At 38.4% G+C, this 24,127-nt stretch overlaps 1 protein-coding gene and 2 long non-coding RNA genes across 4 annotated transcripts in view; all 3 read right to left on the reverse strand.

Annotated features, from left to right (window-relative positions):
• LOC134753987 (uncharacterized) overlaps window positions 1-24,127 on the reverse strand; it is a 234,832-nt gene that overhangs the window by 139,734 nt on the left and 70,971 nt on the right. The gene's annotated exons all lie outside the window — the stretch shown is intronic.
• LOC134753988 (uncharacterized) overlaps window positions 1-24,127 on the reverse strand; it is a 146,518-nt gene that overhangs the window by 108,452 nt on the left and 13,939 nt on the right. The gene's annotated exons all lie outside the window — the stretch shown is intronic.
• Window positions 2,825-23,190, reverse strand: LOC134753967 (arginase-1). Of its 2 annotated transcripts, XM_063690003.1 has the most exons (7): window positions 23,106-23,190; window positions 22,521-22,672; window positions 21,752-21,955; window positions 20,938-21,124; window positions 11,803-11,913; window positions 10,873-11,000; window positions 2,825-3,103 (listed from the first exon to the last, which is right to left on the reverse strand). In XM_063690003.1, exons 2-7 carry the CDS (start codon window positions 22,645-22,647, stop codon window positions 2,865-2,867), a joined length of 996 nt encoding a protein of 331 aa, XP_063546073.1. In that variant the 5' UTR covers window positions 22,648-22,672; window positions 23,106-23,190; the 3' UTR covers window positions 2,825-2,864. The 2 variants fall into 2 exon arrangements, with proteins under 2 accessions (XP_063546073.1, XP_063546072.1); XM_063690002.1 differs by lacking the exon at window positions 23,106-23,190 and having other exon boundaries at window positions 22,521-22,686.

Genomic DNA, 24,127 nt, shown 5'->3' on the forward strand with positions numbered 1-24,127 from the left:
GCTTTAAGTTTTTAGGTTACAGTTTTAATTTAATTTTATTTTTTTTGTAAATTTTTGTAAGCTTTCATTCTTTGTTTTTTATATATACTTAATTCATTGTGTATTTTATATTTCATTATTGTTTTTTATTTTTTCTCTTTTGTTGTTTAGTATGTATAGATTTTTTTGTGGTAGTTACTTACTTTTTTGTCTGTGTTTTTTGTTTGTGTCGTTGGCGTATGTGTCGCCACCAAATCATAGTTTTAAGTCAGGTCCCTACTGAAAACCAGCGCCGCGGATTACCGCGGCATTATGCTGAGTGGGGTCCTATTTTAGCGTCCAATGTTTTTTGTCTGTATGTTTCCTTTTTTTTATATATGTAATCTGTTGTGGCGTTAAATAAATGTATTTTCTTTCTTTCTTTCTTTCAATTAATGTCATAATGAGCTGCTCTAAATTGATTTGGTTGGCAAATTAATTATTTGATCGGCAGTAAGCGATCCACTGGGTAAGCGGATTATTTCATTTTGGATTACAATTTAACTGATCCGCAAAAATTAGTTCTAACCTAACCTAACCCACTTTTCTAGTAGCAGTTGGTTATATATAGAGAAAATTAAATATGATAATTTATATATATATATATATATATATATATATATATATTTTATATTTTTTCTTGCATCTCGCATTTTCCTTGCTGTAGTGAGGTGAAAAGTTGTGTGTTCCGCACGGCTGCATAATTATTTGGCGTCTCGTGTCTTGAAAGCCTCGCTACGCTCAGCTTTTAATTTCAACACTCACGCCAAATAACCACTTTGCAGCCTTGCATAACAAATAACTATTGCCGGTCTGCCACTGTCCCTTTTACGAGTTGTAGTCTGAGATGCCAAGAGTCTATTCACAGTAGATGCTGGTACATTCTCTTGAGTAAAATGATTCACTGTAAACTTATTCCCTTACATCAAATTAGAAAGATAAAAATTTACAATGCGTTTTTTTAGGATTTCTTGTTTAGATGCCATTTTTGACAACAATTAAACAATTGCAGTTCTATACCATCCATAAATTGCAGGAAAAAAAAATAAGTGACTATATACCAATTTACATTATGGGAGTTCACTCACAGTATAAAGACTACAACTACACATACTATTAACCGTCGCAAAATACGTACCTATAGATGTCAGTTTTCGTCCACCCGGTCATTGAAGTCTAGGTTAACCCGGTTATAGATTTTCGGATTTACGAATATCTTGACGACCGATAGACGCCAACTGCAGTTAATTTTTCAAATGGATTCGAGGTTGTGAATGTTTTTTTTTTTTTTAATTTTATGGAAAAATGTGCTAAATTGTTAACACACCGGTTTCGGTCCAAACAAACTCACCGAAAAGCCGTACCGCAAACACAAGACAAAATACTACACACCCTCACACGAGACATGAAAAACAAAATACCTAGTTACTTTATCACATCCACACAACACAGCCACGGTGTTTTTGCATATTGGTTTTATATGACATATGACATATAAGTTTTTGTTTTCCTTCGTTCGTGTATTTAACTTGAGTCGATTTTGTAAACTTTTATCACATTCTCACGTTAAATTTATTCATTCATTTTTAAACACCTCACAACAAACAAATTGTGTGCACTCACTGTTTAAACTCTTGTTTAATAATTTAAAATGAAAAAAAAAGCCAAAATTGCATTCACGCGCGTACTTTAAAATTAACTTAGGTCTGTTTACAAACAAGTGACAATATGGCGCGCGTACCTAATGCGCGCGCATTCGATGAAAGGGCGCAAGGTCAAACGGGCTAGGAGCGCCGCTCGAATTTTACCTCTTTCTTCATAGAAAATCTTCTGTTTCACGTGCGGAACTGTGGCGAAACTTCTCTTTCGCTCTTATTGAATTTCCTATTGATTTTATGAACTAAATCTTTTTCATAGGAGCGCAATTCAAAGCGCTCCGCTTCGCGCGTTACCTATGATTCCCATATGAAATTATAGGACTACGCCGAGTAGTATAGGCTGTTTATAAACTTATAATGAATAAAGGTAAATATTTAATTGGTATTTACTTTTTTACGATAGATCTTAAATAGTAATATATTAATTAGGTACTATAATTTCATTATGATTATTTATGGGAGTGCACTGCACAAGCACTCCTTATGGCGGGCCGCTCCTGATACCACTACGAAAGATGTAGCAACAAGTTATTGGCCGCATAAATAAAAAAGTGGTATGTAATGTTGTTGGCAACAACATTACATTCATGAGATACAGCCTGGTGACAGACGGACAGACAGACAGCGGAGTCTTAGTAAAAGGGTCCCGTTTTTACCCTTTGGGTACGGAACCCTAAAAATACCTACGCGTGTTTGAGTAGACATTTTTACCGCTAATATTTAAATGAAATATTTTAAATGTGTATTTGTGTAGTTTAATTTGCAAATATCTGGGAGACCGAGCTTTGCTCGGAAAACATATAAAAACTCAAAAATGCGCGTTTTCCCAGAGATAAGACCTAGCTAGCATATAGCAAATTTCATCGAAAACGTTAGCGCCGTTTCCGAGATCATCGAAATATATATAGATAGATATATACAAGAATTGCTCGTTTAAAGGTATTTTTGCAATTCACATTTAGGTATTGGAATTTGTTAATAATGTGTTATTTATTATGTTCATGTCAATTTTATATAAATAAAACTGCAAAATATAGCAATAATCGTTTATTGTTTTTTTTATAGGCGAGAAAATAGGCTGTGACGACGGACAGACAGACAGACGCACGAGTAATATCATATAGGGTTCCGTCTTTTCCTTTTGAGTTCACTGGGATGGCAAATATTTAATATTTTAGGGCAAGACTTTTACTTGTGGGGTGGGGTTTGTATGGGCAGGTCGAGCTTGTCCCGCGGCGCGGTGCCGCGCCTGGAGAAGCCGAGCGCGGCGCGCAGCACCGCGACGCCGGCATCGAGCGTGCGATCGCGGTCGGCGACGTTGCCCAGCGCCGGGTTGATTTCCACAAGGTCCACGGCGCGCAGCCGCCCCGTCGCGTGTATGACCTCCATCAATGTGATGCCCTCACGAAGTGTGAGTCCACCGCGCACTGAAAACAATAAGACATTGTGTTGCTAACGTTAGGTTGTAATAGTACATTTTAAGGCGCTTCGCGCAGTTTTTGGCCAAAAACTGTTACTTTTTAGAGCTTATAACTTCTAAATGTGTCAACAAAAACTTATGAAAAAAAAATATATGCATCTTCACTCTATGCACAACAATTGTAACATTTAACTTTTTTCCTGAAATTTGTAGTTTCACCGAAAAAAAAAAACACGACAGGCTGTTTTGCGGCTAACTTTGCTTATAACTACTAAACGGCTTAATCGGTTAAAATTATTTTTAAACTAACAAAAATGTTTTAACAGTTTCTACAAATACAACATAGCTTTTGTTCATCAAAAAATATTTTCTTAAGAAATCGAACGTTTATCCACATTTCATGCATATGCAGCCTGAAAATGGCGTGGCCGGCATCGGCACATCGGCAGTCGTGTGCCAGCTTTGAGACGAGGAGGCTGTGTCGCTCGTCGCTCCGTGCCTTCCTTGCACTATGTTCGCTTATGCACAAGCAAAGTGCTATAATATCAGAGTTATTGTGGCCAAAGAATAAATAACTGCAGAGCGCTGATTTGGTTGCGACGCGCATTAGCGAGCGCAACACGGTATTTTGCGGTCTATTACAATGAATGTAATGATAATATCCGTATATATTATACTATAATATACGTATGTTTGAAATAAATAAATGTTTTTTAACCGACATATTATAATGTCATTCAAGTTTTATGTTTTAAATAATGTTCCATTCCATCTCGAAACAATAAATAATTGAACACATATTAAATCACATTTACAAACGGTAACGAAATAAATTCGCGATAGACCCGTTTGTAAATGTGATTTAATAAATAATTGATTTAACATGAGCTACCTATTACCTATTACGTTGTATGTATGTATAGTACCTGTTTAAAAAAAATGTTTTTGTAGTTTAATTATTCCATTGTCTACAAACTTGGGTATGCTCTGTGAACATGGAAGCCACATTTGAAAACATTACCGTTCAAATTCTCGCTCGGGACAATTAGCACACATACACATTTGGGTGAATTGCAGAAAATATGTACCTTTTGGCGTATTTAGTGTCCCGTGAAAACACGGAGGATTTAAAAAAATATTTTGAGATTAAGACGCATCGGAGTTATGTTAATTCAATTAATCCTTTTGATTCAGATAAAAACCACCTTATAGCAATTATAGCTTTTCTTTATTTTTTAGATTTTTTCTTCTGTGATGCATGTAGTAACTTCAGAACAATATAATCATGTCCCAATGTCGAGCGTATTTCTATCGAGGAACTTTGTTACGATTCATATTAGTTTCTTAAAAGTTTAATTGAAAATTATTCAGTCCTTATAAGTTCTTCTTTATGTTCAGTACGAATATATTTCCTTTTATTAGGAATAATATGTCATTTTGGTATTAATACATATTGTCCCAACTTATAGAACTTTCGTTACTCAGGGTTAGTTACGTAGGATTAATCCCAAAGATTGTTTAAAATATTAGTAGAATTACTTCTCATTATTCGGGCAATACGTGGCACAACTGTCAAAACGTTAAACACAGCGACAGCCATTTTGTTTTTTCAACAAAGTGGTTCATGGATGGATGCGTGGTGTAAGTGGTTTAAAAATCTCAGGGTGATTAACGGCGAGTTTCCCTGGTAATACTTTGATTATCGTACACAGTTTTATTCATAAACGATTGTTTTTACTCTGCTTCCTACAAATTTACAAGGTTTTAAAACAATACATGACACGTTTGACGATAAATATTTTTTGAGGGTATGATTTCTCATATATCCTTCACAGTTTCGTTATTTTTCGTTACGTAACGAAACTGATAAAATATAAGGCTTAGTCCATACAGTAAAACTTTGTGTCCTATCTACCTACTTAATTTCAAACAAAATACGATTAAAGTTGTAAATTTATAATAAATTTACAATAAATATTGTTGACTGGAATTATAATGTTTCGTTAATAATTATTTTCTGTTTTTATGAAACCGAGCAACATATTTTTTTCCATGTGTCCCATGCCTTACGTTACCAGTTTCGTTACATCAAATATCAGTTTCGTATATTCTCAGTTTAGTAACGAAATCCAAAAGGTACATATTTTCTGCAATTTACCCATTTACGCCTACATTTAAATAAGACGATACGTTTACAGAGCCTGTAATCAAAACTGGTAAACGAAATAATAGTCATCTCTTTTACACTAATGTACACAGCTAAGTGTAGATGAAATGCAGATATACATATAATGTCAATAACTGCCAATCAGCGACATTAATCCGCTAATATAGGTTTATGCCATATATTGAAGAACCAAACAGTTTTGAATGATTCACGGTTAGTTTCACTAGACAAAAGATAATCCCGGTCAATATAAGTCTATTGAAGAACCAGTCAAATAATCCAAGTATAATAATTGTGTGCAGATTAAAAGATAACTAGTTAAAATGTTGTTATGAAATGACAGACTAACCCAACATGAGTAAATATTCATTGTTGTGTAAACATTCGAGAATTTCTGTTTTGCCCTATGGTTGACTGGTAGAGAATGCCTTAAGGCATTAAGTCCGCCATTTGTACTTATTTTTTTAGTGTGCAACAAAGTTTAAAATAAATAAATAAACATATTCCGCTATAATAAGTATTTTTTATGGTTTAGGTTTAGTCACGTTCAGGTACAGCCAGCAAAATTTACATGGGTACACTAACCGGGTCAAAAGTTCTGAAATATGGGAATAATTTAAACTTATTTAAACATGCGGAGTGACAATAAAGGCTCATCTCCACTTTCAGTTCCAACGGGTTTTTGTTGTTGGAAATGGTGACCTCTGCGTGCGTTGTGTAAATGCAAGACGGAGGAAAGATTTCTGGCAGTCGCCCAGAAATCTTTCCTCCAATTGAAAATGCACAACGGAAGAAAGATTCGATAAATAGTCTTAGCCATACAGGGATATAAATATATGTGACAGTAGAGGGTGGATTCAAATGATCAACATTTTCAGATAATGTGTGTATCTGTTAAACTAATTCATTGAAAGAGTGACAGAAAAACATATCTAGGTACATAAAGGAGACGGGGTATGGTTATCTCATAATTAGAACATATTTTAGATCTCTTGCCAGGCATCCAATAAATAATGTCCCTTTAATTGGACAGCTTCTTCCCCTAATAGTTATCTGCGAAAAGCGTCTTGTGGGAATCTGAATGGAAAGTGTAACAAATACTACAATGTAAAATGACAATACCAAATTTGATTATTAATTGGAAATAACGGTAGTTTTTTATTTATAGCTCCATCCCATGAAAAAGGAAAATACAAATCTGTAAGAAGGCATTTATTACAATATAGAAAATATCTAAATCAAACAAGTTAATAAAATAGTCTACTTCATTTGGTATATCATCATCGACATCATCCCTATTATCCTCGTAATCTAAAAAGCCGTATGTTGTTATGAAAATCGTATTATTAGGGTTCCGTACCCAAAGGGTAAAAACGGGACCCTATTACTAAGACTCCGCTGTCTGTCTGTCTGTCCGCCTGTCACCAGGCTATATCTCATGAACCGTGATAGCTAGACAGTTGAAACTTTCACAGATGATGTATTTCTGTTGCCGCTATAACCACAGATACTAAAAACAGAATAAAATAAATATTTAAGTGGGGCTCCCATACAACAAACGTGATTTTTTGCCGTTTTTTGCGTAATGGTACGGAACCCTTCGTGCGCGAGTCCGACTCGCACTTGGCCGATTTTGAAGTTACGTTTTAGCTTAGCACGGTAATATTGAATAAATTTCGTCATATTTATTTATTCAAAATTTTACTAAAGTTATCTGTTTACATGTACACGTGAAAAGTGATTCCGCTGTCCTGGGTATGAGCAAAATAACTTCTGCACCACTTCACGACACATGAAGACATTTTTAATTATAAAAAAAACGTTGTTTTTTGTAACCAATTTAGCCATCCGTCACTGACTGTCATCTCGGTTGGACTGAGGTTGCCAATTGGGTAGTTTGTAAGTACCACCCACCTTAGGGTGGTTTACGTTGGGCTATAATTGTTTGTGAAACTTATAGCACAATCGGATTAAGTCTCACCTCGAAATCCTTCCAAAGATATGAAATTTGGTATGTATTTTAATTAAAGGTCTCTTTTTGATGTCTACACTATTTGACATTTGGGGACCTCGAGGAATCGCAGCCATCTTGGAAAATGTGTACCATCCTGGAGAAATTTGAGTTTTAATCTAAATATACGTTCTCTATGAAAATATGGTGTAGGGCAACATTTAAGCTTATTAAATTCTACACAAAAAAGTTCTAGATAACTTTGCGGAAAAAATACATCTTGTTATAGAAAATAATAGCTGTATCCAGATTTAGCGCTTATACCCTTGCAGGGTTCTCTTAATATGAAACTTGGAGGAATATGAATTCTACTTTTGTCTATACATTTGTACACGTTCTACTCCAATATCAACATTTTACTCGACTGCGACTTAAACAGAAAGTAGGGTTATGGGTTTAAATACTGAAAATCAGTACATCCTGTAGCTCAGGATACTGAACGGATTTTTTTAAATGACATATCGGTAGATTCCTCTTGCCCTTCACAACCTGTTTACACCTGTTTTATTAAAGAAAAATTAATACGGCCACCTTGAGAGGACGCCGAATAGTAAATCATATTTTTACTTCTAGTGCCTAAACTATTGAGTGGATTTCAATAAAATAGACATCAGTAGATCCATAATTAGTACACGAGTGCTATGAAATACAAATTTACTAAAATAAATGGAGGAAAAATGCTTAGGACTTAAAAATGTGACTGCAAAAACAAATTTTAGGTCTTAAATGGGGTTTAAACAATAGTGACAGTAATGAAATTTGACACCTACAATTTCAGGGATCCCTGTTTGCGTGTCATAAAATTGGAGCTTCGGGGACCACGTGTACAAATGTATAGACAAAAGTGGAATTCATATTCCTCCAAGTTTCATATTAAGAGAATATCCCCTGAAAGGCTATAAGCGCTAAATCTGGATTCAGCTATTATTTTCGATAACAAGATGTATTTTTTCCGCAAAGTTATCTAGGACTTTTTTGTGTAGAATTTAATAAGCTTTAATGTTGCCTTACACCATATTTGCATAGAGAACGTATATTTAGAGTAAAACGCAAATTTCTCCAGGATGGTACACATTTTCCAAGATGGCTGCGATTCCTCGAGGTCCCCAAATGTCAAATAGTGTGGACATGAAAAAAAGACCTTTAATTAACATACATACCAAATTTCATATCTTTGGAAGGATTTCGAGGTGAGACTTAATCCGATTGTGCTATTAGTTTCGTAATAGAAGTCAAATTGTGGATCATTCTGTGAAAGTTTCGTAAGTTTCGTTTTCTTCACATACAGAGTGATTTTGTTATGTCGGCCCATGCCCTGAGGGTTGAATATGTAGGTCATACTGAGCAACTTTTACTTTGAGGCCAATCCCAAAAACGCAAAAAAAATCTGCCGTTTCATTCATTTCGGCGGATCACATGTGAATGTTTTCTATGGAACATTAGATTTTGTTTCGCGATTTCGGGGTTGGCTCTGACTGGACTGAAGTACTATACAGTCGCCATCAGATATGTATATCGGAGCGGCCAAGGTGCTCAAAAATATCTGAACATGCAGTTCAACGTCTATAATAGAGATTTCAATCAGATATTTGTGACCACATTGACCGCTCCGATATATTTGATAGCGACTGTAAAAATTGTTCAGTATAACCTACATATAGGTATTACGCAAAATAAATAATTCTACTTTTAACGAATTCTGCTTTAGTGGTCAAATAGTAGTATTTACTAGTATGTACGACGGCGTCAAAATTATCTACCATTCTCTAATAACTTAACTAAAACCGACATGTCTCTATATGTACAACAATTAGACTGTGAGAGATACTTTTGGGCGCAAACTGTAGATATATCCCTTTTTGCTGACTGTACAAATAACTATTGGCAATAGGTACGTACCTGCCGGCCTAGCCAAGGTGACAATCGCTATCGCTACGACAACGAAACGCTTTGTGTCTCACCAAAGAGGATATAATAGGATAGAGCGGTACTGTCATAGTAAATTTTGTAACCACAGTAAATTCACTGCCATCTATCGACACACTTTTAAACTACAAATGAAGATTTATAAAAATACGATAAAATGTATTTAAATATGGATAAATGATTTTTTTTATTTGCATTAATTATTTTTATGATTTAAACCCATGTTCTTTCACTGATATGCGTTAAAATTGTTAAATAACAAACGAAACCGTCAACGCCATCTATACGACAGTAGGCCAAAGCTAGTAGCGCCCTCTGATCGAGAATCAATTTTTCTTGATTTTCGAGGCACGTTTTTTCCTTAGACTGTATCCATCTATAACGGAGTTATATCTATCTTTGGTCTCACTATCACTCTTCCGTATTAGTGCGACAGTGACAGTTGCGTTTCGATCGCTTCGAAGCGTATGCGATTGGCATGTTGGCTACGCGGCCTGGTTATTTGTGCAAAAAGACAGCAGTTCGTTTTTGTATCGAAAGCTATTGTTGAATCACAAGCAATAGAAAAATTCTTTAAGATTCTCATATTTTAGAATTATGAGCGTAGCGAGGGACTCAAAAACAGATGTAAATATTTTTCTCATGTTGCACATACAACTCCTCGGTAGAGGCAAAATTCCGGCCTAGGAATGAAAGCTGTCGATGTAGAGTCCCAGAATTCCCGACTTCATAGTATCTCAGAGTACCTACGTACTAAATTTTTATGTTGAATCCCGGACCCTCGCAAACCCGGATTATTTGAGTTCCATAGTCCCGGGTGTCATGGAATTTCGGCATCACAGTTTGTAAAAACATTTTACGACGCCGCAGGGCGCCATACTTAAATTAATCTACTTTGATTATATGAGTCTATACGGAAATGAGCTGGAACAAAAATAATCTGTAAATATAAATTGGCTGCCATTTTAATGGAAATGAAAATAACAGAGCTTTGTTTTTACGAAAAGTTTATGAAAAGATTTAAAATTGACGAGGGAATAAATTGAGCCGGAAAAAAGGTGATTAAAATGTCAATGTTCTGTACACGCGTGTTTGTACTTGCTCGCAAATTGAACGATAGCTTTCAAGACTTCATAATTATTATCAATCAATATTCTGTACACAATATTATTGAATTTAAGAGTTACTCGACACGAACCTAGCCGCCGCCGTACAATAAGTTAAGTACGCTCTCATTTTGAAACGTTTTAAAAGAACATGAAATTTGATATGGTCATTCATTACTCGTATATCTAGGTACTGTCATTATATCTAACATGTACTATATTATATCTATTTCTGGTACTAGATTTTGTTGCTAGAAAGTCTGATTTATTTTTGTACTTTTCTGGGGTCCAATAGCTGGCAGGTTTGATTGATTTGATTTGATTCTCAAGGGGAATTGAACTGATTGATACCGTACAAAAAATATGCATTGTCTTAATTACATTTTTTCCTCCTTGTATACCCTCAGTAAATACAGTAGGTATGTAATCTTTAAAACAATAGTTTTCTTAAGTAAGCTTGCTTGCTTGATATTTTTCATTGAACTCTGTTGTTGTTGCCTAGCTAGGAAGGCTAGGAAGTAAGGTAACACTAACAACAGTTACCAAAAGCACCTGAGAGGAGTTACCTGGAGTCCCGGTGCTGGGAGCCTCGAGCGCGTCCAGCGCGTCGATGTCGAAGCTGACGTGGATAGGCCGCTTCTGCTCCGGGTCCAGTACTTGCAGCACGTGCTGTATGGAGTTCACTATTCCGTGCCTGGAATAATAAGGACCGATTAGGCGATACCGCATTTGACTGACGACGCAGCGATGTAGCTCGTCACGTCGGTTAAACAAGAATGGCTTTAATGGCTTGAGAAAGGTGGAGGGAAAGGAGTGTACAGGTTTTTAAAGGGTCGGCAACGCGCATGTAATATCTCTGGTGTTGCAGGCGTTCATAGGCTACGGTGACTGCTTACCATCAAGCGGGCCGTATGCTTGTTTGCCACCGACGTGGTATTAAAAAAAAGGGCTATAGAACCACTGTTCTTTAACAATACAATGAAGTGGTTAATTTCTATAATTACCTAGATCAAAGATAGATATAACTCCGTAATAGATGGATACAGTCTAAGGAAAAAACGTGCCTCGAAAATCACGAAAATTTGATTCTCGATCAGAGGGCGCCACTAGTTTTGGCCTACACTCGTATATCAAAAAAATAAGTAATGCAAATAAAAAAAATCATTTATCCATATTTAAATACATTTTATCGTATTTTTATAAATATTTATTTTTAGTTTTAAAGTGTGTCGACAGATGGCAGTCAATTTACTGGGGTTACAAAATTTACTATGACAGTACCGCTCTAGTATAAGTTACTCTATGCCTAGATCCATAGCCTGCAGCTGACTATACTTCGAGATCGTTTCATTTTCGTACTTTAAAGTACTTTAATAATTAACAGACTATCGTGGACTACTGTGTCCGCTTATCATCAGATAAGCCGTACGCGTATTTGTCACCGTAGAGGTAAATAAATACTAAGTATTGTAATTGTAAACTTTACTCTGACTTACTTGTCAATATCTTCCATTCCAAAGGTGGGGACGTTGTATTTTTCTATCACCAACCTCTCGTAGCTGTCTACGGAGCGCAAGCCGATGTAACCGAGGGTTTTGATTGATAATCTGGAAATGTATGTGATATGTATGTTACGATACAGCCTCTTAAGGGCTGAATAGACGGATGGTGTAGTTTAAAGGTCCCTTTTTATAGTTTTTCGTAAATAACTCGTAAACGGTGGCCTATAGCAAAAAATGTGTCGTCTTCAAGCAAAAGGTACCACTTTGTCGCTTGCCATAAAAGGACGATCTAACAGGTTATTCGTATAAAGACAAAAGCAAATTTCGTCCTTATAGTAAGCGACAATGTGGTACCTTTTTACTTGAAAACGTTACAAATCATCTTATACGTAAATAATCTGTATAAAATTTCCTACAAAATAGAAATAAAGGGTGTCCCAAAAATAGCACGTCAACCAGACAATGGAGGTAGGACACCCTAAAATGATCATCCAAACCAGCTTAACATGACCCCAGTAAAAGTTGCACGGTTTTCGAATTATTATAACCGATTTAGGTTTTTATTAGTTTTGCTCTTTTTTATCACTGACCGTTGAGTGGCGGTGCCTGTATTTACTTGAAAAGCCCTCAAAGTAAATTTGAGAGTTAACATTCACGTGGTATGCAGGCTGTTTATTAGAGTTCCGTACCCAAAGGGTAAAAACGGGACCCTAATATTGCTAAGACTCCGCTGTCCGTCTGTCTGTCACCAGGCTGTAGTTATCTCATGAACCGTGATAGCTAGACAGTTAAAATTTTCACAGATGATGTATTTCTGTTGCCGCTATAACAACAAATACTAAAAAGTACGGAACCCTCGGTGCGCGAGTCCGACTCGCACTTGGTCGGTTTTTTTTTTCATTTAATTTCTACTACTAGGGTGTCCTACCTCCAGTGTCAGTTTGATGTGATATTTTTGGGACACTGCATATCTATTTTGTAGGAAATTGTGTACATATTATTTACGTAAAATACTATTTTTGGCTTTGGGCTACAAAAAAACGACAGAAAAAATTATAAGTAACTTTCCTACTAATATATTTAGAAATATTGATCCTAGCGAAAAAGTGTACTGAATATTTTTATAGAAAATTTTATGAAGATTACTAGTGTAAGTAATAGAACATTTTTTGCTATTTACTGGCCACCATTGAATTATTTACGAAAAACTTTAAAAAGGGACCCAAACCCCCCCACCCGTTAGTCTCACCATCACCCTCCGGTACTTTTAGTATCTTGGTGAATACACAATTCCCTACAACTATGCCTAAATTTGGTTATACATGAATTATTTCCCTTGTATTTGCTTCGTTTGGTGGCCTAATACGTGGATCTCATACTATTGTCAATGTGACAAGGTACGTAATGGTACATAACTCTATTTCTACTGTTTTGTTTATCTTCTATATATGTGTTGTATTGATGTGTTGTCTGAATAAATGATTTCTATTCTATTCTATTCTAATGGTATGGCACTGAAATTAAATTCCTTGACCCGTACATGGAGACTGATTTCTTTAGCTTTACGTGTGTAAGTAAACTAAAAAACATGTAATGGAATATTTTAGAGGAAGGCTTAGCAGAACTCATTCTCTGTTGGTTCGGCAAACTCGTCGGTGCTCGACACGGTGCAGCAATAACAAGTCCTATTTCAGTTTCTACATTTACAAGCACCATCATCCACCAGTATAATCATGGAGACTGTATAAAGGAGCCAAATCTCTATGTATGAAAAGTGTCCATCAAAAAACAGTAATTAGGCGGCGCCACCATACACCGAAATACTACCAAAAACAACCTACGTAATTTGGTCGGGTTATTTGTTGCCTTATATGGTTCATGTTATACTCATGTCCCAGAGCCTAACTAGCGCCACCGGAGAGATTAGGAACTATTATTTAAAGCTTAACGCGGTCACTTTTACAACAATTCTGCCATAAGAGATTGCGATCCTTATAAACACCAGTCTCTCAAACTAGTCAAATTAGCTTCTTTTTTAGAACTGTCAAAACGATTTGCTATTATAGAATGAAAACGAGTATAGTGACGTTACGGTCAACTCACCTTGTATATTTCTATCATTTTTATTAAATAGTAATTGTGTTAAAAGTAACTGCTATATTTCGCAGCTGCTGTATTATTTCGTGCACGGTGTGAAATAATTTATTTTAAGTAGAGAAAACTTCCCTATTGCAGTTATTTATTTTAATATATGTTATATTAATTTAACTTAATAATTATTAATGATGTGATATGGGTGTGATCATAGTACAGATATACAAACTTCAACCCGCTTTTCCCCCCTTAGGCCCTTTACCACCCTTACAGGGTGATTTTGGGGTTGAAAACTATTCTATATCATTCCCTATAACAAAAACTATCTACATACAACGGTTATTTATTCCACATACAAAATTCCACTTTCAGATTTCAGATTCCCTTAGGGGCTAAAAATTTCAAGTATTTGAATTTTTTCTTGTTTGTGTACTATCTTACATACCAAATTTCAGCTTCCTAGGACTTCAGGAAGTAGAATCGGATAGAAAATGTGCAATTTATCACAATAAATTGGAAACTTAAGAAAACCGGCCATGTGCGAGTCGGAGTCGCCCACCGAGGGTTCCGTACTTTTTAGTATTTGTTTTTATAGCGGCAACAGAAATACATCATCTGTGAAAATTTCAACTGTCTAGCTATCACGGTTCATGAGATACAGCCTGGTGACAGACAGACGGACAGACGGACAGTGGAGTCTTAGTAATAGGGTCCCGTTTTTACCCTTTGGGTACGGAACCCTAAAAATGGGACTAATAAAAATACACTGATACTATAAATGAATTCAGCACCCCCGATTTATACGAAAACGTTACCAAACCCGGCCTAGCAGCTTTACTGATGTAGATAATCAAGATAAAAATGAGAGCCCTAAATAAACCTTTAAGAGCGGATATCTCCAAAACTATACAAGATATCGAAAAACTTGACTGAATGAAACTTGTAACAAATTAAATCTCTTTTCATTTTGTATAAGTGGCCAAGTCGCTCAGACGCATAGTTTCCGAGATATAATCGAAAAACCGAAAAATGGAACCTTCAAACCCCCCTCTCCCCACCAGCACCAGGGTTACGGCCGGGGACTTTTGATATGTTCATCTCCTAACTAGTCCAAATAAAGCTACGAAGTTAAAAATTGTGTTCCTTGCATTTCCCTCTATACCTTCTTATTGCTTGGCCTATGTGTACTTATAACTTTTTTCAAACCGGCTTCTGCTTTTTGTAATTGATATAAAAGTTAAGAGTCAGACGAACCAATCCCCCGCTACACAATCGAAGTTAGTCGAAGAAATATTATGTATTTGCACCGATGAATGTTATCGCTAATGGATCTTTTACAATAGGGTAATAAAACAATTACCAGCCGGTTTTGGTTATACTTGAGCCAAACTTGAGCTAAACAATCTTAATCCCAGTTATAATACGTTTCTACATTTTAATTTCTAAGTTTTCCTAGTACTCCAACTTTTCAGTTCATAGTCTATTATTTAAAAAAATAAAAGATTCATGTAAAAGAAACATTAATTTCAAAGTAGATACGATTTGTGTAGGATAAAAGTTTCATTTACCTAGTAACGTAAATGAAACTTTTGAAAGTAACATAACGTGTCGATATTATCCCAGAAATACAAAGTAAGTAAGTAGATATTATAACTAGTTACTAGTTAGCACTATATGGATGGGACGTGTGGCAAAGCAAGTCACCACTCTTTTAGTCCTTTTGTATCCGTAAAGATAGTTTTATGACCAATCGGTGCAAATTACATATCTTCAACTATAACATAACTAAAGAGTAGAAGTTTACATACAAAACTTCTACTCGCTCTATTTTTTTGAATAACAGTTTTTAGGTATAATAATTATGTATGTTACGTCAATGTTCATAAGATTTATGTAATTAAAGCATGTCGTTTTAAAATGAGAGCGTTACTACTGCGATTATATGAGAAGACTTTTTGACGGCGGGTTCGTGTGAACCTTAAGGAATTATATCACTACACCTTATAAAACAAGTCCCCCGCCGCATCAGTCTGTCTATCTATATGTTCAGGATAAACTCAAAAACTACTAAACGGATTTTCACGCGGTTTTCACCTATCAAGTTGTAATGGCGCGCCTAGCCGCGCATTACAACATCATGCAACGGCCACGTGACAGACAGCGGAGCTACCTATCGAGCCGCGGCCACCGATCGAGTGCCAGCCCACTCGCCCCACCCGCCGCGCGCCGTGCCGAGAGTATAAAAGCGGCGCGCGCCCATACAACAGCGTCAGTTGGGCTCACCGCCTTCCGCAGTGAGGACAGCTGATCTCCCGGTCGAGCCGGCGTGTTTTCAGACGCGTAGGCACCCGGTTCCCCTCCGACCCTTCCTGCTTCCCGTAGCCCAGTCAGAGCCGGCGTGTTTTCAGACGCGTAGGCACCTGGATTACGTAACCCGTCCTACCCTGTATCTTGGTCCGAGCCGGCGTGTTTTAGACGCGTAGGCACCCTCGATACTCCCTGTCGCCCTGGTCAGAGCCGGCGTGTTTTAGACGCGTAGGCACCCTAGGCGCTCCCCCCCGATTCGCATATCCTTCCCGTCTCGCCATCCCCTTCACTCTTAGGGGATACCGTTCCCGAATCCGCGAGTAGCTTAGGGTCCGCGCCACACCGTTGCGATAATTAGAATCACCCCCGCGTCGTACCTAGCATAGGATACCTAGACCTAAGCAATCTTGATTTATAATAAACCGGCATAAAAGCCCGCCGATCTATACTACAGCATTAAACCTGTGTTTCCTTATCTCACTCTGCACCCTCTCTCTCCTCTGAGCTAACTAGGAAACCCTTGCTCCCGTCTGGAACAAGGGAGGTGTATGAGGCCGCGCCCGCCCCGGCGAACGTGACCCCATCACATCTGGCGCCCAACGAAAAAAACTCACGTAGGAGTCCATACGGTATCCTGGAAGGAACCATTGCTCGAGAGAGGACAGAATAAATAAATAAATAAATATTTTACATATACCGCACCGTGTACTTATATATTCCGTACAGCCGCTACACCTAGCATCACCGCACCGAGACAACTCGGACTGTCGCATCCCGCCCACCCGTAGACCATATCTAGCTCCCACGAAGGTACAACAGGAGCCCCGACGCTCCATCCAAGTAATAAAGTAAAAAAAAAAACCGCACGGACAACCGTGCACCGTACAACCGCTGCTTACCGGTAGGTATTAGAAATGCCTACAAGTTGGATATACCGACTGAAAAAACCCGAATTAATACAAGAAGCCACGGCACGAGGCGTACCGACTGAAGGCTTAACCATAGAGGAGATACGTAAGGGCTTGGTGGAGATCCTGAAGGAGGAAGAAGCCGAAAAGATGGCAGAGAACAATGCAAAGGTAATAACAAAGCTAATAAAAGAGTGGAACCTGTCATTTGAGACCACAGACGACGCCGTCGAGTTCATAGAAAGGTTGGAAGAACTCATCAAGGCGAGCAAGATTAAGAAGGAAGACATATTAGCAGCATTACCACGCATCTTAAAAGGTAGGGCACTGCTCTGGTACAGAAATTACGTAGACTCATGGACCGATTGGAATCAATTCCTGCAAACATTTAAGCTGTACTACTACCCGGCCAATTATGAAGAGGATCTCATAGCCAAAATTGTCACTAGAAAGCAAGGAGCCCAGGAGAGGTTTACCGACTACGTCACAGACATTCTGACGCTGATGCGCAGGTACGGAAGTCTCGACGAAGCAGCGAAATTACACCGCATCCACGAGAATATGTTACATGGCTACAAGTTATACATCAAAAGGCAAGACTATAAGACCTTACCAGAACTATTGAAATTAGGAACCGAGTATGAAAATATAAGGACACCCACGTACGGTGCAACGACGTCGTCAGGAGCGTGGCGAGACGCCAGCGACAACAACAAATGGAGGGAGGACGAACAAGCAAGCAGCGAACAAACGACCCAAGGTAGGGACGACCGACGCCACAACAACCAGAGACCGAAACCCGAACCGAGAGAGAGTACGAGACACACAGTGCATCCGAAGTATGACCCCAAGACCAGCTGCTGGTCCTGTGGGAAACCGGGACATAACGCAGACGCCTGCAGAGGCAGGCGCCAAGTATTTTGTAGCCAGTGTGGAAAACTGGGAGTGCTGAGCAGGACCTGCTGCAAGAAAGCAACCTGGATAGGGCAGGAAAAGCTAGGAGCAGCCGACAGCCCACAGGCGAGCGACAACCGCATATACACCGATTTGCACATAATGGGAAGAAAATACCGAGGCGTAATAGACACAGGATCCACCAACTCGTACATCAACCAGCAAGTATATAATGAATGTAAGAACATCGCGTACCAGAATAAGCTAAAAACAAGAGAAGTAATACTAGCGAATGGGACCAGGACACAAACCCACAACAACCTGTTGGTCGACATAATAATCAAAGAGGTAACGATCAGACACTGGTTGAGGGTGCTGCCGTCAGCGACGGACATTATCATAGGAATGGACGTGCTGAAACGACTTGGAATGTCTATAAAATGGCCAGGAGACAGCCAAGACTCAGTCGACCGTGATGACAAGAATACCCAGAGAAAAAATCCGAAAAACGGAGAGGACAAGCAAAAAGTAGACACTCCAGAAGAAAACCAGAATAGCACAACCGCCGAATCCAGTCAACAACAGCCAACCACACTGCTCACAAAGGTACAACACAGAATAAAACTAAAACAAGCAGAACCGGTAAAACAAAGACATTATCCACGAAATCCGAAACAGCAAGAAATAACCGACAAACACGTGAGTGACATGCTTCAACAGGGCGTGATCGAGAGGTCACACAGCCCACATAGTTTCCCCGTGGTACCAGTGGAAAAACCGTCAGGTCAGTACCGAATCCGTGTAGATTACCGTGAAAATAACCAGATATCCGAAGAAGATGCGTACCCGCTATCACAGGCACATTTCGGTAAGATTGCCCAGATATCCGAAAAAGGTAAATACACAACAAACCGAGTCCCGCACCGCCGAGCAAAAGCGAACCTTACACAACACACACAGAGTCCAGCGATAAAATACAACCGGAAGAAGAAAATTAGAAAAACAGAAACCACGCAGCGCGGACACGAACCGACTTCAGAAATGGAACATGGGACCCTTAAACGTCAATTTAATAGAAGAAAAATAGATATAGGATGGATACCAAAAAGTAAGTTACAGATCGCCAGCCCCCTGGCACCGGCACCGTCCTCGAGACCAGACACGGAGGGCGGAAACAAGAAAAGGACGCGCAGGGCGGGCAGAAAGAGGAACGGCGGCCAACAACACGGCCATACGAGAAGGCCGCGAACGCGGCAGGCGCACCCGCCCTACGAACGTCACAGCAAAAGAAAAAAGGGGGGAAAAGAAGACTAAATAAAAAAAATGTGTGAAGTGAAATAATATAAAAATATAACAGTGATTATATTAAAGTACCGTAATAAGAAAACCAAATAGTGTAGTAAAAAAAAAACGTAATAAAGCGTAGTAAAAAAAAAACCGTCAGCAGATTTAAGTACCGTAGAAGCATAAAAAAAAAAATGTGTAAAAAAGAAAACCTATTGTTTAAATAAAGTAAAGTAATAGAATGAAGAATAATTACCGTGCAATCAAGTGTGACCAGTAAACCGCAATAGATACTTAATATAAACATAAATAAACCCGCGACATAGTGAATAAATAGAATAGAATGATACAAGCACATAGAAAGAATAGGTTACAGACCAAGTAAGTACATAACAGTGAAGTGCATGGGTAACATTAAGTCAAGTGAACAACAATATAGTGGGAATAGTATAATAGAATAGCAATATATTTACAATAAATAACTTTAAAAAAAAACAAGACGCGGGTCAAACAGAGAACGTAGGCTCAAAATAAATAAACGTGTTGCAAATAGGAAGACGAATACTTAGAATAAATACAAAAATCAGATAAACATAATAGCATCCAGTAAATAAAAAAGAATAATAATAAGAATTAAAAAAAAAAAAAAAAAAAAAATGGTATCGTCTTTCAGCCAGCATATTCTAACGGTGATTTTTCCCCATAGGTAAAAATCTCCAGACGGGTGACGGGACTGTAATGGCGCGCCTAGCCGCGCATTACAACATCATGCAACGGCCACGTGACAGACAGCGGAGCTACCTATCGAGCCGCGGCCACCGATCGAGTGCCAGCCCACTCGCCCCACCCGCCGCGCGCCGTGCCGAGAGTATAAAAGCGGCGCGCGCCCATACAACAGCGTCAGTTGGGCTCACCGCCTTCCGCAGTGAGGACAGCTGATCTCCCGGTCGAGCCGGCGTGTTTTCAGACGCGTAGGCACCCGGTTCCCCTCCGACCCTTCCTGCTTCCCGTAGCCCAGTCAGAGCCGGCGTGTTTTCAGACGCGTAGGCACCTGGATTACGTAACCCGTCCTACCCTGTATCTTGGTCCGAGCCGGCGTGTTTTAGACGCGTAGGCACCCTCGATACTCCCTGTCGCCCTGGTCAGAGCCGGCGTGTTTTAGACGCGTAGGCACCCTAGGCGCTCCCCCCCGATTCGCATATCCTTCCCGTCTCGCCATCCCCTTCACTCTTAGGGGATACCGTTCCCGAATCCGCGAGTAGCTTAGGGTCCGCGCCACACCGTTGCGATAATTAGAATCACCCCCGCGTCGTACCTAGCATAGGATACCTAGACCTAAGCAATCTTGATTTATAATAAACCGGCATAAAAGCCCGCCGATCTATACTACAGCATTAAACCTGTGTTTCCTTATCTCACTCTGCACCCTCTCTCTCCTCTGAGCTAACTAGGAAACCCTTGCTCCCGTCTGGAACAAGGGAGGTGTATGAGGCCGCGCCCGCCCCGGCGAACGTGACCCCATCACAAAGTGATTCTTGGGGAAGGTTTCGATGTATAATTTGTTTACCCGTGCGAAGCCGGGGCGGGTCGCTAGTAAATTATGAAAGATAGTTCAGAGACTTCAGAGTAATTAAAATCTTACTTTGGCACTTGCCAGTCCATCGTTGGAAGATACGGCCAGTAGTCCGAGAGTTCCTTGACTAGGATAGCTACTGACATGCCGTGGACAGACCCTGAGCCTGAAGTCTTGTTGGTATTCAAGTCGGCATGCGCATCCACCCATATTAGAATCATATCCTCATTTACATTGTAGTGGCCATCCACCGTACCTGCAAAAATAGATTAGTAGGTAGAAGACGTTGTTCTTACCGGGAGTACGGTATTCTGTATTTTCAATGCGAATTTGTAATAAAACCAACGACAAAATGGGCATTTCTCTGTAAAGTAAATTGAATGTTATTTCTACACAGAATCATGAGCTGATCCAACCTCCTAGGGGAAAAAAATGTCCCAAAATTGTCATACATTTTACGTACTCTACATTCCGTTACCGCCGTACAAAGTGTTTAAAAAATGGTAACGGAATGGAAAAATAAAACCTGGGACGCTTTTTTTTCTCCTAGTAGGATCGAAGGAGCTCGTGATTCTCAGTAGGAAAAACATTAAATACCTTAGAAAAAAAGTCGAGTGTATCTCTTTACAAAAAAATGCCCAAATAGGGTATTCTCGTATTTTAAATCTAGAAATATTCTTTTTTGCAAGTCTGTTAAAAAAGCAACTTATAGGTACATCACTTGATCACTCGGGTGATGAAGACGAATAGATTGGCACCTCCTTTGTCAATATCAGCTCAGCATGAGTTACTATGCTCTGTACCTACGCGAGCGCCATATGTCTAAAATAAGTAGAAATACACCTGTTTGCCACCCTCCGGGCACGTAGCCCTAGAAGCTTACCGACTCCAATAGAATGATCACCGCCAATGGTCATCGCTATTCTTCCATCTCGAAGCACTTGCGAGACTTTCTCAGAGAGCCGCTTGTTGCATGCTGACACCAGCGCTAGGTCTGACATGTTTTCTACATTGGTCGTTGCTGTTTGGCTAGCTTCGAGGCCCGCGTGGGTGTCGACGTCCCCGTAGTCCTTGACATCCAGCCCATCTGGATATACATTAAATAAATATTTATTCTAAGGCTTCTTCTTTTTAATCTATGTTTTGTTTTATTTCATGAGATTTGCGTGCAATTTTTATATTTGAATACCTACCTACTATTACTTTATTTATTTAATTTCACTCAAGTCAATTTCAGTACCTAAGGCGTCAATATTTGACACACTAAGTTCCTTTACTTATATTATATGTACATATATTGCTAGAACTTAAAATAGAATGTGCCAACTATTGGTACATATGATTAAGTTAACTTAATTCTGCTAGTCTAATTATATCCTAGATAAATATATAAACGAAACCAAAAGCTGAGTTCGACTGGCAAATGTTGCCGCTGCAATACGAGTAGAGTATATACTCGTATTGGTCTATTTGGTCTAACTTCTCTAACATTTGTAACTTGTTTGGTAAACGCTAAAAGCTTGGCAGCGCTTTGAGATCGAGCTTTCGACCCTAAGTGCTCAAAAGTTGAAACAATTTATTTTGCAAATGGGAATAAAATTTAACCCATTTTTTACACAAAATACCGACTAATAAATACTAGGCATACTTACCGATTTCTTTGAGTTTGTCAAGCAACCCAGCGCACCTCATTGCCGCAGGGGCAACGCTCACGCCATACTTCTTCTGGCCCTTCTCGAAAGGAACCCCGATGATTCCCACCTTCTTAATCGGCTTCATCTGGCCTATTTTTCGGACGAAATTTCTAATAAAATTCATTTTTTATTTGTTAATTATACGCTAGTTTGTTAAATAATAGAATGCGACCTGATCCTCTGCTGGATCATAACAACTGACGCGGGAATAGCGAGAACTCGTTATCTTTTAAGAGGGCAAAGTTGAACGTATTTTTTGTTTAAATAATTTAATGATGTAATGTTAATGTAACGACATGTTTTATTTGGCTACAGATGGATAGTGACAATTCAATGGTGTTTGTAACACAATACAATTTAAAATTCGCTTTCAATAAATCAATATCAAATAAAATAAAATAAAATTCAATTACACATTGAATCGTTTTAATTTTCAATTATAATACCTGATACATTGAAGCTTCTTATTTTGCAAATAAAATATGCTCAGATACTAACTGGTATACATTTATCTACTAAACATTCCGCAAGCTGATCACGTACTTTGTTCAACCCGTAGGGGATAGTCGCTGCTAAATGTGCGGCTTATAAAGTGTTTTAATACAAAATAATAATAGGTATTACCATTAATCGAATTTAAACATTTTAAACTATCGTGAGACATATTAACTTAGCTAACTTAGCGGTTTCACTCACGTGTTTTTACCGCCGTGTGTGTGGCGTGTGTCCACGTGTGACTGCTACTCACTCAGGCACTGTTAGTGCTTGAAAATGGAGACCTAGGCTCGCCGAAACATGTCGCGCGAGTGACTAAAAACACGTGAGTGAAACCGCTAAGTTAGTTAAGGCATTACCATTGGTTAGCGGAACTATTAATACATAATCAATTGTGAGTTCTGTTTTGTATCGTTCTAATATCATTAGTTCATTACAGTCATTACCTACCTACACATTAAGTTACGCTGACTGGAAATGATTACGTTTTAACCGACTTCAAAAAAAAGGGAGGACGTATTCAATTCGACCGTATTTATTTGTATATTTGTTAACTCAGAACTGTCATTTGTGATTAATCTTAAAAATTATAATAATAGCCGACTTTGTAAAGGATAAAATAAATAATTATCCCTTTAATATGCGCTAACAACTGCTAAAAGTAATAAACGTACTTACAAGTGCGTATTGGATCATTTGGAACTGTTGGACTTCCTGCATACCGTAGAATTTCGATGTTTTTTGTACTTTATGACAAAATCGTACTCTACAAACGTTTAATACCTTATAGTCTAACCCGTTCGTATAAAAATACCGCAAATCGATGTACAGGTTAGCCGTTTGGCACACACATACTAGAGGCCAAAACAAAAGTGGTAAAACATTATTTTTTTTGTACGGAATTTTTTTTTTCCTAAACCTATCGTATGTAGTATCATACGAAAGGGCTTTTTGAGGTGATTCTAAAAATATATCACATCATTACATTTCGGGCATTTTTTTTAAATTAAAACAAAAAGAATTTTTGAAACATACCAAGTTTGGGCTCCTCCAGACACGATATGGCTGAT

Source organism: Cydia strobilella, chromosome Z (genome assembly GCF_947568885.1).
Source record: "Cydia strobilella chromosome Z, ilCydStro3.1, whole genome shotgun sequence".
Lineage (NCBI taxonomy): Eukaryota > Metazoa > Arthropoda > Insecta > Lepidoptera > Tortricidae > Cydia > Cydia strobilella.